The 15,790-nt window shown below is 48.1% G+C and overlaps 1 protein-coding gene across 2 annotated transcripts in view; it reads right to left on the reverse strand.

Annotated features, from left to right (window-relative positions):
• LOC144728379 (SPRY domain-containing SOCS box protein 1-like) overlaps positions 1 to 15,511 on the reverse strand; it is a 31,556-nt gene extending 16,045 nt beyond the window's left edge. Inside the window, exons 1-2 of one of the 2 annotated variants that reach the window (XM_078607770.1) lie at positions 15,441 to 15,511; positions 9,951 to 10,960 (exon numbers count right to left, since the gene is read on the reverse strand). In XM_078607770.1, coding sequence (XP_078463896.1) covers positions 9,951 to 10,668 — 718 coding nt within the window. In that variant the 5' untranslated portion in view covers positions 10,669 to 10,960; positions 15,441 to 15,511. The remainder of the gene's footprint in view (positions 1 to 9,950; positions 10,961 to 15,440) is intronic. The other variant, XM_078607771.1, reaches the window with a different exon arrangement.
• Positions 15,512 to 15,790: the final 279 nt, after the last annotated feature.

Below are 15,790 nucleotides of genomic sequence, written 5' to 3' on the forward strand. Positions count from 1 at the left end.
GATGAAGCCCCCCCCCCCCCCCCCCCCCAATGCAGTTACCAATCCCTCGGTTGTACAAATTATTATTACTTCTAAACACCGGAGTACTTTCCCTACAAAATGTTACCCTCGCACGATTACGAGACGTGGCCGCCCGTAAACACTAAAACGATAGCCGTTCTCCAACTTCCAAAAAACCCCACAGCAAAAAATGCAATTCATTTTCAGCCGCGTTGTACAGTACGAGTTTAAAAATGTATTTCCCCCATGTGCCCAAATTCTAACTATAAATCACGCTCGGATGTGTTTGTTTTCAATTCAAATTGTAATGCATTTTTTGAATGTTACTTTCAGCTTCCTTCCCCAGTCCACCCACACACAGCCGCACGCGTCACCACCCCCACCACCCCCACCCAGCCCAAAATGGTGTTCTCCAGTTTTAACCTGAAGATTTAAAACAAAACAAATTTTTCTTTACAACCGATTGTTGGACGTCCTTCCCTTCCCGCAACCTCCCATTAGCACGGTTGGCTACGTAGAGTGCAAAAGAAGTTCACACTCATCTCACCTACTGACCCAAGTACGATGTGAAAGAAGTTCAACATACGAACGAAGCAGCAGCCGTGATCAAAATCCTAACTTTTCAGGGGTAACCCCCTGGTGGTTTCGGAGTTCGGAGCACAGAGCCAGCACACCTGAGATACTGGGCTTGAATCCACAATTCATTGAACCAAGTTCAAGGGTAGAGAGTTGAATCTGAGCCTGGATCACAAATGACTGCACACCAGCGACGAACAACCTCCTGTAGGGCATTAACAAGCGTGCCCCTAGGTGCTAACGATAGATCAAAATCAGCGGGCCTTCAGAAGTAGTCCTGCAACGTCATTGGCCAGGGCTGTTCCCCAAAACACATGGCGATGCACGGCTTAGCTGCAGAGTTGTGAATGGAATTGTGGTTCGCAAAGCATCAATGCTGCCGACAGCACGATCGGAACTAGGGGAGGTGGGGGGGAAAGGACACGGTTTATACATCCTGGTTTGCGTGTAGCAGAGAAACGGTGACATCAGAATTTATTTTATCCAGTGATTTTTGGAGGGTACTGGCCACCTTGGCATATTTGATCCATTCCTTTGGTCAGAATTACCAGCACCCGTCGCGGTTCTTCGTAACGCCGATAAAAATTCTCACGGACCACGAAAATAAAAAAAACGCTTAACAGCGAAATCCCCTCTTTCGCAGCAGAATATACACTGCTGGTGCAAATGCTGCGAGCGAGAATGGTAACGTGGCATGGTTATGTTCAATGACACACCCAGTTGCCTTGCTGTCACACGTAGCAATCGGTTCCCTCGCACCATGCCACGTTCTTATTTTAGGTTGAGTTCACTTCTGGGAGGCACAGATTACGCTCCGAAACCAAATTGTGCACGCCCCTGGGTGTGGGGCAGGCATTGATGCCGAGTTGCCACGATTGTAATGCAGTGAGCTCACCTGGCTCTCCACACACACACATGCTCAAAGACAAAGATCCTCTGTGTAGCCACACAGACGACTGTTGGTTTAAGTGCTGTTAGCAAGCACCTATTAAAAAGCCAAAAAAAGGCAAACGAGAGGGGGGTGGAGATCGACCAGCACTACACCTGGGCCAAGTCCGTCTCGCCAGTGCTAAGCACTGCACTACCGCTCCAAAAGGCCCCCTCTCTGTATAGCCTGCGCAGGCTGATGGGCCAAGTGCCGTTAAGGGAGCGGCACCACTCCCGCCTTTGTAAAACATCGCCACTGGGGGGGGGGGGGGGGACACCACAACAGGTAGTCATTTAGGAGGCAGAGTTGACCTAGGGGAGGGCCTATGACCGCTTCCCCGACGTGCACACACACACACACAACCCTACACTCGACGGTATACAACTCAGAGCTGAACGCTAACACCACGACGTAGGGGCAAGTACAGGTGCTACGGCTTCACGTGGTGGATGCCCCGCAGATTTTGAAATTGCCTGGTGGCATTCGTGGGCCATCGTTGGCACACGCAGTGGTGATGGGATGGAGGTGTCGGGGCGGTGGTGGGGCACAGACAAAAGATCCCGCCACGTGTGTAGCCTTCATTAGACCGTCGGAGCAAGTGCTGTTATATAGCGAACACGTCAACACCGCACCCGTTCAACGCCCCCCCCGCCCCCAGCAATGCCGGCGTAAATTGCCTCTGAATAATTCATGACGAACCCCGCCCCCATCGCTTCCCCACACCCAAATCTCTGTTATAAACACCGAACTCGATTGCTGGGGACATCAATTTAGTTCATTATTCATGCGTCGAACGCCGGGGACAATGTAATGCGAACACGTGGGTGGGTGGGTGGGGGAGACTGTTAAGAAGGGTTTTTGGAGAATATATGCAATTGGAAATGCAAGTGCCATCGATTCACTCCGTCGGCCTTGAATTCTAAGCCTCAAAGCCTGAGGGGACTACACTCGCAGATTGAGTCAACAAAGCAGAAGTGCATAATATCGTTTAGCTAATTGTTAATCCACTGCTGGATGGAGATCTCCCCACCCCATGTCAGCTATGGGGGGGGGGGGGGGGGGTTGTTCGACCATACTTCACCACACTGGTGTGTGTATATATAATGGTGAAAAGGAGTGGTAAAGTCACCCACAGCTAGCCGTGGCCGGGAATCAAACCGGGGAATTGGAGTTCAAAGAAGGGCGAGCTCGTGCAACCACTTTGCACCCCGTGCATCGATATTAAAATTCTAACTTAGCAAATTTTGAAACACGTAATCAACCAGGCTATGCGTTGATTGGTGTGTTAACCGACTCTCTGTGTTGTATTACATCACATTTCGATATTTTACTAGGTTATTTAATTTTCGTGTGCCTGCCTCCTGATTTTCAGGCTTGCGTGCCCGTGCCGCGTTGTCAGCTTGCTCCTCTCTGTGTGCCGTTGTGATGTCTGTCTGCTTGTATGTCTGTCTATAGTTTTTTCTAGTTAGATTTTTGTTGCTATTTCTTTTATGCCTGATGATTGCTTGTGTTGCAATCAAAACGTCGTAATATGTTATTTTATTTTAATTTATTATTTTATTTTTAGACGTGACTTAACCGAAAAGAACCAAAGAATAATTCCTGCAGTCACGAAAGCTCCTAATTTAAGATTAAAGACCTCACAATCTGCATGCCCTTATCAAGTTCCAAAAAACCGTTGCAAATAAAGCACTTCACATCTATATTGAAAACACAAGAGGGATCTCAACGTGCATACTACAAAGCTAAAAATTTTTTTTTACAGCATTATAAAGAACATATTTTCACCAAGTTTCCTTAACTGGACATCTAATTTGATAAAGGGGGACGATTTCTGCAGTTTAATTAAGAAAAACCTCTCTCTCGCTTTCTCTCTACCCATGAGATTTTGAGATGCTATCGTCCCCCGCATGCCCGAGTCTTCTTTTGCGGGTAATTAATGCACAGCACATTGGAATTTCCTTCAGTATTTCAAGGGAAGCAGAGAGGGCAAGATGGAATTTCTTGGCATGACGAGCTCCCCGCCAGCATGCAAAACAGAACCAGTTTTCAAAGCGCCACTGCACACAAGGAGGCTGTCTGTACGATCAGAGAACCAGGTTTCTCAGTCTCGCCCCAGCCTCTTACCTGCTTTGAAATCAATGTCCATCTATTCATAAGGGAGGTGCGGGGAGGGGGTTGGCGGGGGTGGGGGTTGTAGCCCCCCCCCCTCCTCCTTCACCAACCCGACAATTTATGAATCGTTGCGATTCAGGGTTGGCGATTTCATTCCATATTTTTTATTTTTTTTTAACGTGGCAAATATAGTGGACTCTCGTCTCTGCAGAAGTGGGTGGTGGAAGTTGTCTCAACTCGCTATATATGGACACACAAAAATCGATGTTCAAAACCGGATCAGTCGCGCGAGCAAATTGCTTCACAGTAGCAGCCGGTTGCATGCAACGGTTCGCAATTTGGTTGTGGAGATATCTACATAAAGTCATTCACGAGTCACGATCAACCAAGTCGCATGCAACAGACCCCTGCACCGTTACATATGAAGGTTTTCTATCAGACTTAAGGAGTTACACATTGAGAGACTCGGTTTTGTAAGACAGTGTCCTTTAGTTAACCCAGCCTGCTGCTGCTGCTCCCCTCTTGAGACGCATTATCCTTTTTGCAAAAAGGAGGGTCTGGAAACTGAAGTTGTGCAGGCCAATTACTAATATATTACCATGAGCCTATGCATCACGTAGTACTTTCCGATTTACGACCTTTGGCTGCGAGCCTACGGACTCCCATTTGCACACTGGGCCCGCTCTTGAAAAATGTTCACGGGATCCTCTTCAACGTTGGGGTCAGACAGAAATTTTATTTCCCTCACCGGAATTCATGGTCAGAAGTTGGAATTCAAACGCTTAGCTCCGCAAACACTCACAAACTATTTCTCCTCCCACACCCCAGCGACGTGATGAATCGCCACAATTTCGGACAAATAAAAATCGGCTCTTTTTTGTAACGGTTACGGTAAATGGTAGCGGCCTCTCAGTAGCTACAGGCGTGGCGGCATGAGCAGTTAAAAAAAACCAGAGCCATTCTCCATCTGCAAATGAATGCATTCCTCCCCATATAACCAACCGTGAGAGGTTTAGATATACTTCACCACACTGGTCAGGGCACGTTGGTCGGGGGGGGGGGCAAAAGGCAGGATTGGTCCTGACGTCACTTCACTATTGATGTTAACCGTGGCCAGGAGTGGAACTCTCGTCGCCGCGCAGTGCAAACCGCTGGGCCACCACCGATTTTTACCATATACAATGCTCGTTGAGGATCTAGAATAAATCAATATGCATGTTAATAAAATAAAAAAAAATTGCTGAATATGCGTGCCATTACATTCCTATCACTTTTCAATGCATTGGTATTACACAATACCTACATGGGTTTGAACAAATGTTCAAACGGACTTCCATGAACATTAAAAACGCATGAAATGAATACTAGCTCTATCAACGGTTTTACTTCACCCGATTCCTGTGTCGTGGTCTAATCTTGTAAATCAAAAGTTGTCTACTTCCTGTTCTCCAATCAAGTTGACATTTTGCACACGTACTCGGATCCGGTGGCAATGCATGCCGGTATGAAAATCGGTATCAATTCAATTAATTGCCTCCTTTCAAGCAATTACAATTTTTGTATGGACGGCTTATTAAGTATATATATAAATGTGTAGGTCAAAAACGCTACGGTCCCCAAACCGTGGAAATCGGCTCGCACAAAACGCAGGTGCCGCGTGTCTCAGGCGCCATTGACGTACTTCGACCGTTGGCTACCACATTCTGATAAGCTCCCCCCCTCTCCTCCCCCTTAACCTGTATTTAAGAGCTTGCATCTTGGAATCCCTGTCTCACTTGATACAGCAAATCTGGCTGTGACGGTCCCACCTGATGACGGAGACTTGTGTTGGCCTCCAAAACGCCGTGATTTATTATTATTTAATTTTTATTAATTTTCATTTCATTTTTTACCTACATGACTTTACCGAAAAACTGAGTATATAAAAACCGTTGTTTAAAAAAAAAAAAAATTTGAAGGAGCTTATTGTAAGACTACAGGCGAAATCTTCAAATATTAAATGATGTATTGTTTCAATTCATTCAGGGTTCTTGGTCGAGTTTTGGAAATCAACCGATTGAGGAGGTGACTCCACCAGGAAAGATGATATATTCATGATAATAAATAAATAAATACTATTAAAACATGTTCATGCCAGTATTCAAGTAAATTATGTAACCCAGAGGCCGGACTTTTGGGGAACTCCGTAAAATAAAAAGCAACCACACATTTGAATCAAATACACTGCCCTATGCTATGAGAGCATTGCTCAGATTTAGTCATCGTCCTCAAAAGTGCGGTTTAATATTTGAGATGCCGTGCATCGCGTTCCTTCAACAAAACAAAAAACTTTTCCACCGCAATCCATAAAAAAAGCCTTGCGAGCGAAGATAATTTGTTTGTAAACGAGGAGATCCGTATCATCTGTTTCATGCCGTTTTGTCTGTTGCTGGATGGATGGGGGGGGTCATTCTTTGGGGCGTGTGTACCAGAACAAATATTGAAACACCCAAACTCGTGCTAACAGTTTTGTAAAACTTTCCCCCGCAGTTTGCAATTCGTGTTGGGTTTTTTTTAATACAAGGAGAGCAGGTATTGCAAAAATACGTGATTCGTACATTTTGGCCTTCACTAAAATATGGGAAGAAAAAAGGGTGAACTCATTGGTGTATTTATTAAATGAACACCTTCAACGACCAAAACATTTACCCCTCATTTGTGGTCTGTAGAATAACCATTTTTTTTCACTATTTTCCTTTTCATCCAACCCACCTACCGCTTCCAACCATCATATCGCCGTCGTGTTATAAAAACAAATCCATTCTGACCTTTTGCAGTGGGCAGTGCATCACCGAGCAGTCACGAAGGTCATACAACGAAAGATGTCGCCCGATCGACTTTTGAATCCGCTTAAAAAATCGACCTCTTTACCCCACACTATCGACGCACTGGAAACCCTGGGTGTCTTTGCAAAGTCTGCAGCATGTTAAACCGAACGTTTTACATTCCCATGAGCTGGGAGTATGCACAAAGAAAGCAATCTACCAGATTGTTTTTATGGTTTTTACTTTTTGCGCATGTCATCGATGACTGGGGCTAAGACCATCAACTTGCTACACTTGAGATTGTAATTATGGGGTTGTTACCCAACTTCGAACCCAGAGATAGTAGGGCCACGTCCTAGAACACAGCCAACCAAGCCACGTCTTTTTTTTTTAAAGGTTTCATTTCCTTTTCATTAGGATTTTTCATCCACGAGATTTATTTTTCCAATTTTAATCCCTAGCATGCCAGGTACATGTATTAACTCGCACAACGCATTGGGCTTTCTACTCAGCAGTTTACTTATCATGGCCTCGTGAGAATACGGAGAAAACAATAGATGCCCACCTGATGTTTGTATTAATAAAAGGTGTGGTAAAATATAATGCTGGAGCAAAATAAGATTTAATCCATTAGCGGGTGAACCCATTGTACGTGTGCAAAACTCACTTTGCACCGTACGGAGCCAGTGTGAGCCAGGAGGCGTGAGGAAAGGACAAACTAAAACAAAGCAGTTCTTAAAATAAATTAATTTTCAATTTAGATTTAAAAGTGGCTTCTTAATCCAGAGTTGTTTTTGGATTAGATCGTGTATATATAGCAAGGATGCATTTGCATTTACGAGATCTAACCCAAAAACCTCTTATGGATAACTGGTCACTAAAGCCTACGTATATAAAAACTGGCTTCCAAATATGAGAAAGAAAAGCGTTCCATACGACAGAGGAAGCGCATCCAAGAGCACGCGATTAAATGACAGTCCCCCCTCGTTCGATGGCTAACCAAAAGCGGAGGATTGAGTGTGCACACGCATCAGCATCTGCCCAGTCTAGCAAGTCACAACGAACCACAAACGGACACGTGTAAACCGAGATAGAGAGCAGATGGTACCACATTTTTCCCGGGTCAGAGGAGGGGGGGGGTTCAGTTTCATGCGGCTCTGGCGCGCTCGTCCTCAGAAGACCACGGGAACCCAAACAATGGGGCTCTTTGTTTCTGTCACGCTGCCCTTATTGCGAGTGGTCCAATTGACACAACATCCACTTGAAATCGTACTCGTCAGCTCGTGGCCTGAAGCATCCGTGCGCCGTACAGTTGATAATGCATTCAAGGTTAAGGGTAATAGAGATGAGCAAAGTGGCCTTGCTGAAAAAAGCCTGGGCTTTGATTCTGCTTTTTACTGGCATGCTCGATTTGATGAAAAAAAAAGTGTTTAGTTTGTTGTCCTTCCCCCCGCACCTCCAATTAGCATGGTTGGCTACGTACGGTGCAAAAGAAGTTCATACATAAATGGGTCGCAGAACAAATAGTTAATTATGGGAGTAACACGTAATACGGTCCAAAGAAATGACAAATTGCAGATTTTGTTAATGCAGCCGTACCGAACTAGGCCCGTGTTCAAGGCCACAAATGAAAGAAGCTAAATGCTGCGACTACTTTGGAGGTGGCCAGATGGCTCAGTGGTTAGAGCCTCGGGGTGAGATTGTGGGTTCACATCTCTGGGTTTTAGCCACCACGGATGTAATCCGGCCCCTGCCGTGCAGCACATTTGTCGGTCCGGTCACCACAACGGCCGCACCAAAAAACGTTCACGACAAAAAAAAGGTATTATTTTTTTCAACTCAGCGTTAATAAAAAAACAGCTCTGGGGAGAATTAAACGTTTTGGTTGCGTGGACGTGAGATGAACAATGTTTCCAATGCATCAAATAGTACTCCGTCACCCACCCTGCCCACTCCCTCAAAAAAATATCGGTCGTCTACTTATGACTTTAGAAGTCGCAGTGCGACATCAACTTCCAGGAGCCATTCATGAATGCGTGGTTATCCGCAGGAGGTCCCAATGTAAATGTTTTCACCCCTACAGCACAAGTGGAATTAGCGTGGGAAGACCCAAAAAAAATGAACGTGAACGTTTCAAAATGTGTTATTCTTCTACTTGCATTACATTTGCAAATGACCAGTCTTGTCTCGGTAAACAATAAAAGCCATCTTACTGGTCGACAAACCCTAGACAGCGCCTAGGGTCAACTCAAGGGCTGTGGCAACAAAAAAATGGGCAGGGCATCCATCAGTGGATTCTTTGGAGGACCCCAAATTACTTTGAACGCCTATTTCACGGTGACAGCACCACAAGGATAAAGCACTTCCACATTTTACAATTAATATTGTTAAAAGTAGTTCTTTTAAACTAAACTTTTTATTTTACCAGGTAAGGCCAACTGCGCTACATAGCTCTTTTTCTTAATTGACCCGGCCACAAATGATAGCTCAACAAAGTGGCTCATGTGGAAATGTATAGCAGCCCCTTTACTCTCAACGAATGTTTCTAAAATGTGGATAGAAAAAACCAGGTGAACTCGGAGAAAAATCCATGTGACCACAGGGAGAACATGCAAACTCCAAATATACAGACGTCAGGATCTACCTCACAACCTCCTGCATACTAGGCGGGGTAGTTAACATCGCCAGTGGCACCCCACGGGGAAGTCTTAACGAGCTGCCGAAACAATTTGATTCAAGGTTCCTGCTTGTGATATTTAGTCAATTGAAGAGGACATTTCTGAGTAGCGTCACGTAAAAGTTGGGATTCGGAAGAAGCGCTTCAAGGATGCGACTGCCACCTATACTTGCTGTACTGCTTTGCAGATACCTCACTGCTCATGGAACTGGGAGTTTTGGGAATAACCGCACATGGCACGCCATGCTCCACACCATTTCCCATGAATCTGTGGTTCTCAAAGTGTGGTCCCCCCCCCCGACCTCCAAATGGGTTGAGATCCGGAACTGGCAAGGTTTTCCTTTTGATTTGGACATTAATTAATATTTTACCAATGACATTTAAATTTAGTTTGGTAAACTACCGTGCATAAAACTACCCTAAGCCGAAGATCTAAAATGCCCCCCCCCACTAAAACCTTTAAGCTGTGTACAAAAAAAGCTCTCCCGGAAATCCGAATAATTTTCTATTAAGGGTCTGTGTGGGCCTGCAGAAATTAAATCGCCCGAGGTGATGTCCGTGGGTCAGGACGCCTGAGAACCACTGCCATGAAGGGATCGAGAGCCCCACGACACCTTCAACAGGTCCATTTGGTCGGCCCCGTTCTCTGCTCAGCAGCACCTGCGAGTTCAACTTTAAGCCCCCACCTTCTCTCTCCATCCCCCCCCCCCTCCCCACCCACACCGTGGCAACCGCCAACATCCCCAAACGGCGTACGGGCGAGAATCGGCGACACAAAATCACGACGGCAAAACCGCGACGCCCACGCTCGCAAAAATCAAAAAGTAAAAAAAAAATCGGCTGTACTCACGATCGAGTCCGTTAATGTAGCGAATGGTAATCTCGCAGTGGCCCCACACGGCGCTCACCACGGGGTACAGCTTCCTGCCCTTGAGCCCGCGGAACGCCATGCCCAGGTACTGGCCGTCCACCACGAAGCTCACGGTGCCCTCGTCCATGTCGAGCACCACGAGGAACGAGTCCGACACGACGAAGCTCTCGTCCGCCGTCAGGTACGCCGGGTAAGTCCTGTGCTCCCCGTCGCGGCCCACCGCCTTGCCGGCGTGGTAGAGCTTGTTGCGCCCGAGGTCCCAGCCCCACGAGTCTGCGGTGGAGCCGACAAGCGACGTGTAGCCCACCGAGTGGAGCGGCGCGTCCGCCGTCGCCACGCCGACAACGGCGTGGGTGCCCCGCTGACGCGCGGGCCACGTCACCTCCCAGGCGTGGAGGCCCCGCGTGTAGCCGACGCGACCCCGGATGCCGTCGGTGCTCTGCGCCACGGGGTGCCGGTGGAAGGTGGCGGGGTCGTCCTCCTTCACGTAGACGTTGAGCGAGCGGTCGCGGTCGTTCCAGGCGTGGCGCGCACGCATCTCGGCGCTGGCGGGCGGCAGGTCGAGGAGGAGGTCGAGACGCGCCGGACGGCAGAAGTCGGGCCCCAGGAACGCCTGGTGGCGCAGTGAGCGGCAGACGGACGACGACGACGACTCGTCGTCGACGTTCTTCACGCCCGTCGAGATCTTCTGACCCATAATAACGATGATTATACAAAAAGGAGGGTGGGGGGTGGGGGTGTGGGAGAGGGGGTGGGGGGCCGCGGCGATGAGGCCACCAAGCTGGAGCAATTTCGTCCTCCCGCCAGCGATTTTTGAACACCGCAGGGGGGCCCCGGTTATCGTTGTGGTTGAGGTGGTCGAGGTGGCATTAATTCCGATGAGAGATTTGCTGGAGGGGAGTAAAATAAATAAAGGGGAACTCTTCACAAGGTTGACCGTCTTCCACTTTTGGCAAGCGTCTTGAAATTCAATTAGCCGTTGCAGGAGCCTGCAATGCAAAAAAAAAAGAAGTCGTCATATGTTTGAGCTTGCAAACGGAGTAGAATGCACCGGCGTGTCAAATAAAAAATCGACAACGGCGACCGACATTCTCCGATTTCAACGAAAAGGTCCTCGCAATGAAAAACGATGAAATGTCCGCAAACCTCGATCTCGCGCAGAGACGTTCCAGGATTGCTGGCGTCTTAAAAATGACAAAACATTGAATGAACCAGAAATAAAATGAGTTGGACCCAGGTGCCGGAGAAAATATTAAGAGGGCATCAAATCCACACAGAGCCTCGAAACTGAAAAGAGTAACCGCACCATGAAATGTTACCACAATGTCACACCGTCGAGCCAAATTCCTCAAATGCCGTCTTTGGCATACTGTACTGCACGCATTTTTCAGGACCACAGGCTTATAAGCGCTTTCATTTAAAAAAAAACTTTGCCCCTAGTCTAACTTTTTAATTGCAGTTGCTCCTGCACCAGATTCCATATTTCAACAACGTGCACATGGAATTGGGGAAGAAAAAATAAAGTTGATCAATTTTAATATCTGTGCTCTCGTTGTTGCACTGTACGATACGACCTTCGCTTGCCTGTTGTTTGGCACCTCGGTTTTAAAGCAACAACATAGCCAAGTTGAATTCCCAAGAGTGTAAAATAAAAAAACACACTTAACGTAATTTCTTTTATTACACGGAGACAAATATTGGGAGGTTATTTTGTTATCAGCTTGCTCCCACCGTCACCACCACATTGATCATTGCGTTTTGTTATAAATTAGATTGGAGACAAGACCGTGTTGCTCGGGAAAATAAGCCTCCATCTCTATGGAGGGCCGTTTTTGCCAGAATCATCTCCGATTACATACATTGTGTTATTTTACACCCCCCTTGAGAGTGGCGTTATTTGACAAATGTGGGCCGTTGTTCGCTGCACTGAAAGCGTGCCTACTGGAGGCTGAAATAGTAATACAAATTTTAAAGGACACGGGCACGACACCAAGAGCTTTTTTGGGGGTTAGATCACGTCAATGTGCCGTTAAACCCCCCCACCACCCGACACAGCAGCCAATTAGAGGTTTGTCACGTAAACAGAACATGCCAATTAGTGAATGACGTAATGACATCGCTGGATGCCACCACGTTGTGGTTGTAGTACTGGCCCTAAAGGGGCACGGTGTGCACGGAATAATGGCGCTGGATGGCACCAGGCTGTAAATGCAGTGCCGACCCTACAGGACAGTGTGTGTGGGTGCCGACGGGAAGGATGAGGTTGTGCGAGGCCATGGCACTCTGGTTGACCCGGGAGGACACGTGACCGGTTAAGTTGATAGGGGCCCCAGGGGGGGGGGGGGAGGGGAGGGGGGGGTCACGTGATTGGGACCCAGATTCTTCCCAAGGATTCTGGAAGGTGGGCGTGGCCAAGGAAAGAGCCGGCCACGCCACAGAGAATATAAGCCGGGTCCCGAGGGGAGGGACCAGGGTTGTTCATCCCGGGAAAGAAACCCTTCGTCTACCATCTCCATTAAACAAGTCTTCCAGCACGTGGACCCGGGCAGATGTTTTAGTCCCGGGTCCGTAGTAGCAGTTGCGTGGTAACTAGTGTAGTTAGCCGGGTGGTTACCACCTTGGGTTGTTATTGTGTTAAAAGGGGAAGTTACCATTGTTGGGACTGAATAAATGTGTTACCTACAAAGTTTACGTCTGCGACTCGTTCTAGATTTGAAGTTTTCGTGACTGCAGGGATCCACGCTCTTTGGTTCTTTCGGTAAAGTCACGTAGGTATAAAATAAATTAAAGCACGACGTTTCGGGCGCAACACAAGTACCCGTCACAGGTGGAACAACCACAGCAATAAACAATTGCCGAAGCGGGCAAGAGGAGGCTGCTGGTAGTCTGCGACTCAGTTGAATGCATTACACTAGTACAGCACGCCGGTGTGTTGGAGAGTAAACCCACAATGATTACCATTGCAAATGTACAATTGCACACACCGGTGTGCTGTACTAGTAATGAATTGGCACGTTCTGGTTACGTGACAAACCTTAGTTGGCTGTGTCGGGTGGTGGCGGGTTCAACGACACATTTATATATTTACGCGATCCAACCTCCCCAAAAAAAAAAACTCTTATGGATAATATTGGTTGCAAAAGTCTCAACGCGTTAAACTGTTTTAAAAAAAATTCAAGCCAGCAGAGTGTTTTTCACTGGTGGTTACAGACAGGATCACCACACCATCCAGCCATCGGGAAAGCTCACTGCACCCCCCACCCCAACCTACAACGATTACACGACAATCTATTTTGAACGTCCCCCCCCCACCCCGCCGACTCGTTACGTTAGCGCGAGAACACAGCGGAGCGCTCCGCGAATTCCACAGATGCCAATTCGCGCGCACCCTCCGTGGGTGGGGGAGAATTGGCCCAGACGTCCAAACGAAGGCCACTTTGGCAGCAGTGGTGGCAGCAGCGGTGGTGGCAGCAGCACAAGTTGCCGGGCGGCTAACAAAGGTGGGCGGGGGGGGGGCAAGACAGTCAGCCCAATCGAGCAACGTCCGTCCATTCGCCGGACCCTGCCCGACTGCCCACCCACCCAACCACCCACCCCCAGAACCTCTCTCACGGCTCGTCAAAGTGGTCGCAAGGGTGTTCAAGGACATCGCCGCGCATCGACGTGCGATACCCTTCTACCAGCTCGGTGGGGAAACAAATAAACCACCATCTGCGCTTAAAAACGCGCGCATAAGTTCAGCGAGGACGTGTGTCGCAAGCATCTGCCGGTCATATCTCAGGTCGGGAAACCCATGGGGGGCACCTGGGTCTGGGTCCCGTGACCTGGTTGCAGCGGGGCGAGCCTTCGACAACTTCACGTGGGCCTGGCACCAGCGCCGTGGGTCACGTCACCACCACTTGGTGGCAAATGGCGGGTGTTGTTGTTGCTGCTGCTGTGCACGTGTGCTGTTGAACAAGCAACGTCAACTGCAAGTGGCCACTACCCACCACCATGTGTTTAGGCTACACTGGCCAGTGTAAATACATCCTCTTGTTGTTATGACAAGAGCTTGCCTACGACCAAAATCACCCAGAATCAGATCTAAGCAGGATTGAGCCTAGGATAGTTCTTGCGACGGGTGACCGAGGTGAAGTATAGTTAAATATCCCCTCAGGAAACGTATGGCGTAGGAGAAGAGAGGTCCTCATCCAGCAGTGGAGCATACAAAGAGCTTGAAAATTGCGCAGGCAGTTAGCGTTTTTACATTCCTACTGCAATGTTTGCAGACGAACGGCAATCGTTTTAAATATAATTCGAAAACTAAAATTTAGTACAAGCAACTTATTTTACTCAGGGTCACTCCCCCTGCTGGGTCAAAGCTTCCCCCAGACAGTCTGTCGTGGGTTTCATTTTGACCATGCTTCACCACGCTGGTCTGTGTGGGCCTTTGGTAAGAGACCTGTTCAGACATTTTAAAAACATGTAAATGACACTGGCGTTGAACTTGGCTGGGAATCCAACCTTGGGTCGCCAGGTTCATGGCGTAGCGGTGCCAAGCCGCTGCGTAGCGCAGCTTCCTCCCCAGACACGCTCAGAAAATGAATCCCACATTGGGAGTTGTTCACAGTAAGTAGAAAGGGGGGGCGGGGGGGGGAGATGTTGGCAGAGCAAGACAATTTGCACCACTAACTTCCAGCTTGCCAACAAATAAAAATGTAATTTCATCTTTGTGATCCGATGTTGGAAAGGCATTTTATCTTCATTATGGGAGGGAAGGGCAACAGTCGATGCAAATTCTGTTTATTTTGCCTTCCTCTTAGTCTCCTTGCTCATCAGCCAACGTGAATGATGTGTGGGGAGGAATACAATGAAACCAAGAATGTATTCCGTCACGCTACACTAGTGGCTGGCAGCCGGCTCTCATTTCAGAAGTCGACACCTTATTTTAGGCACTTGTAAGTATATTTAGTTTATTTTTAATATGCGATTGCACACGCACGTTTATTCGACGTGCACGTTTGTGCTCTGGTGTAGCATACGCATAACAAACTTTGCCCAGATTCAGTACGGAGGAATTAAAGAAAATCGGTTCGAAATTTCTCAAATGTGACAATGTACACAAATACTTCCACGGGATGAAAGTCGTCCCCGTATGTGTGATCAAGTTAAAACAAAAACTTGAATTATTACAGCAACCACGAGGATCGAGCCAATACAAGAACTAAAATCATTGAGGAAAACAGAAATCAGCCGTTTGGACGTAAAGCGACAGAAAAAACTTCCAAGTTCTCAAACTTTTTACCGGCGGCGCGGCTCATCCCTCTCGCGCCTGCAGCCCGGACCATCCAATCATCACCACCACACTGACCGTAAACCACGGGCGCACACAAAAACACACAAACTCACCTCACTCAGAGAGTGCACCAATACCACCACAAACTGCACAAAATCCAGGTGCGTGCTCTAGCAAAGCGTGGCCCCACTCACCCAGCTCGCTCGCACAGACGGCGGTTCCGAGGTGCGAGATGCCACGGCGGCACGCGGAGGTAGCGTATGTTGGGGGGGTGGGGGGGTGTTTGGCTACTCGCGTGGAGTTTTCTGTCTGTGTCAAGGCCGGCCCGTGCGTGCGTAAATAAGAGACGCAGCGTCTGGCTGCAGTGCCCGCCCTCTACTTGTAGAGCGAGCGAGCGATCACCTCCCCTCTACTCCCCTTCCTCCTCCTCCCTCCTCTGCCTTTGTACTCAAAACACCACCACCCCCCCTCCACAGAGGCCGACCGTCTCGTGCCCCACCTGCTTGCTTCTTACGCATGGCCGTGACGCAAGCAGACAGCCTGG

Source organism: Lampetra planeri, chromosome 28 (genome assembly GCF_965212315.1).
Source record: "Lampetra planeri chromosome 28, kcLamPlan1.2.h2, whole genome shotgun sequence".
NCBI lineage: Eukaryota > Metazoa > Chordata > Hyperoartia > Petromyzontiformes > Petromyzontidae > Lampetra > Lampetra planeri.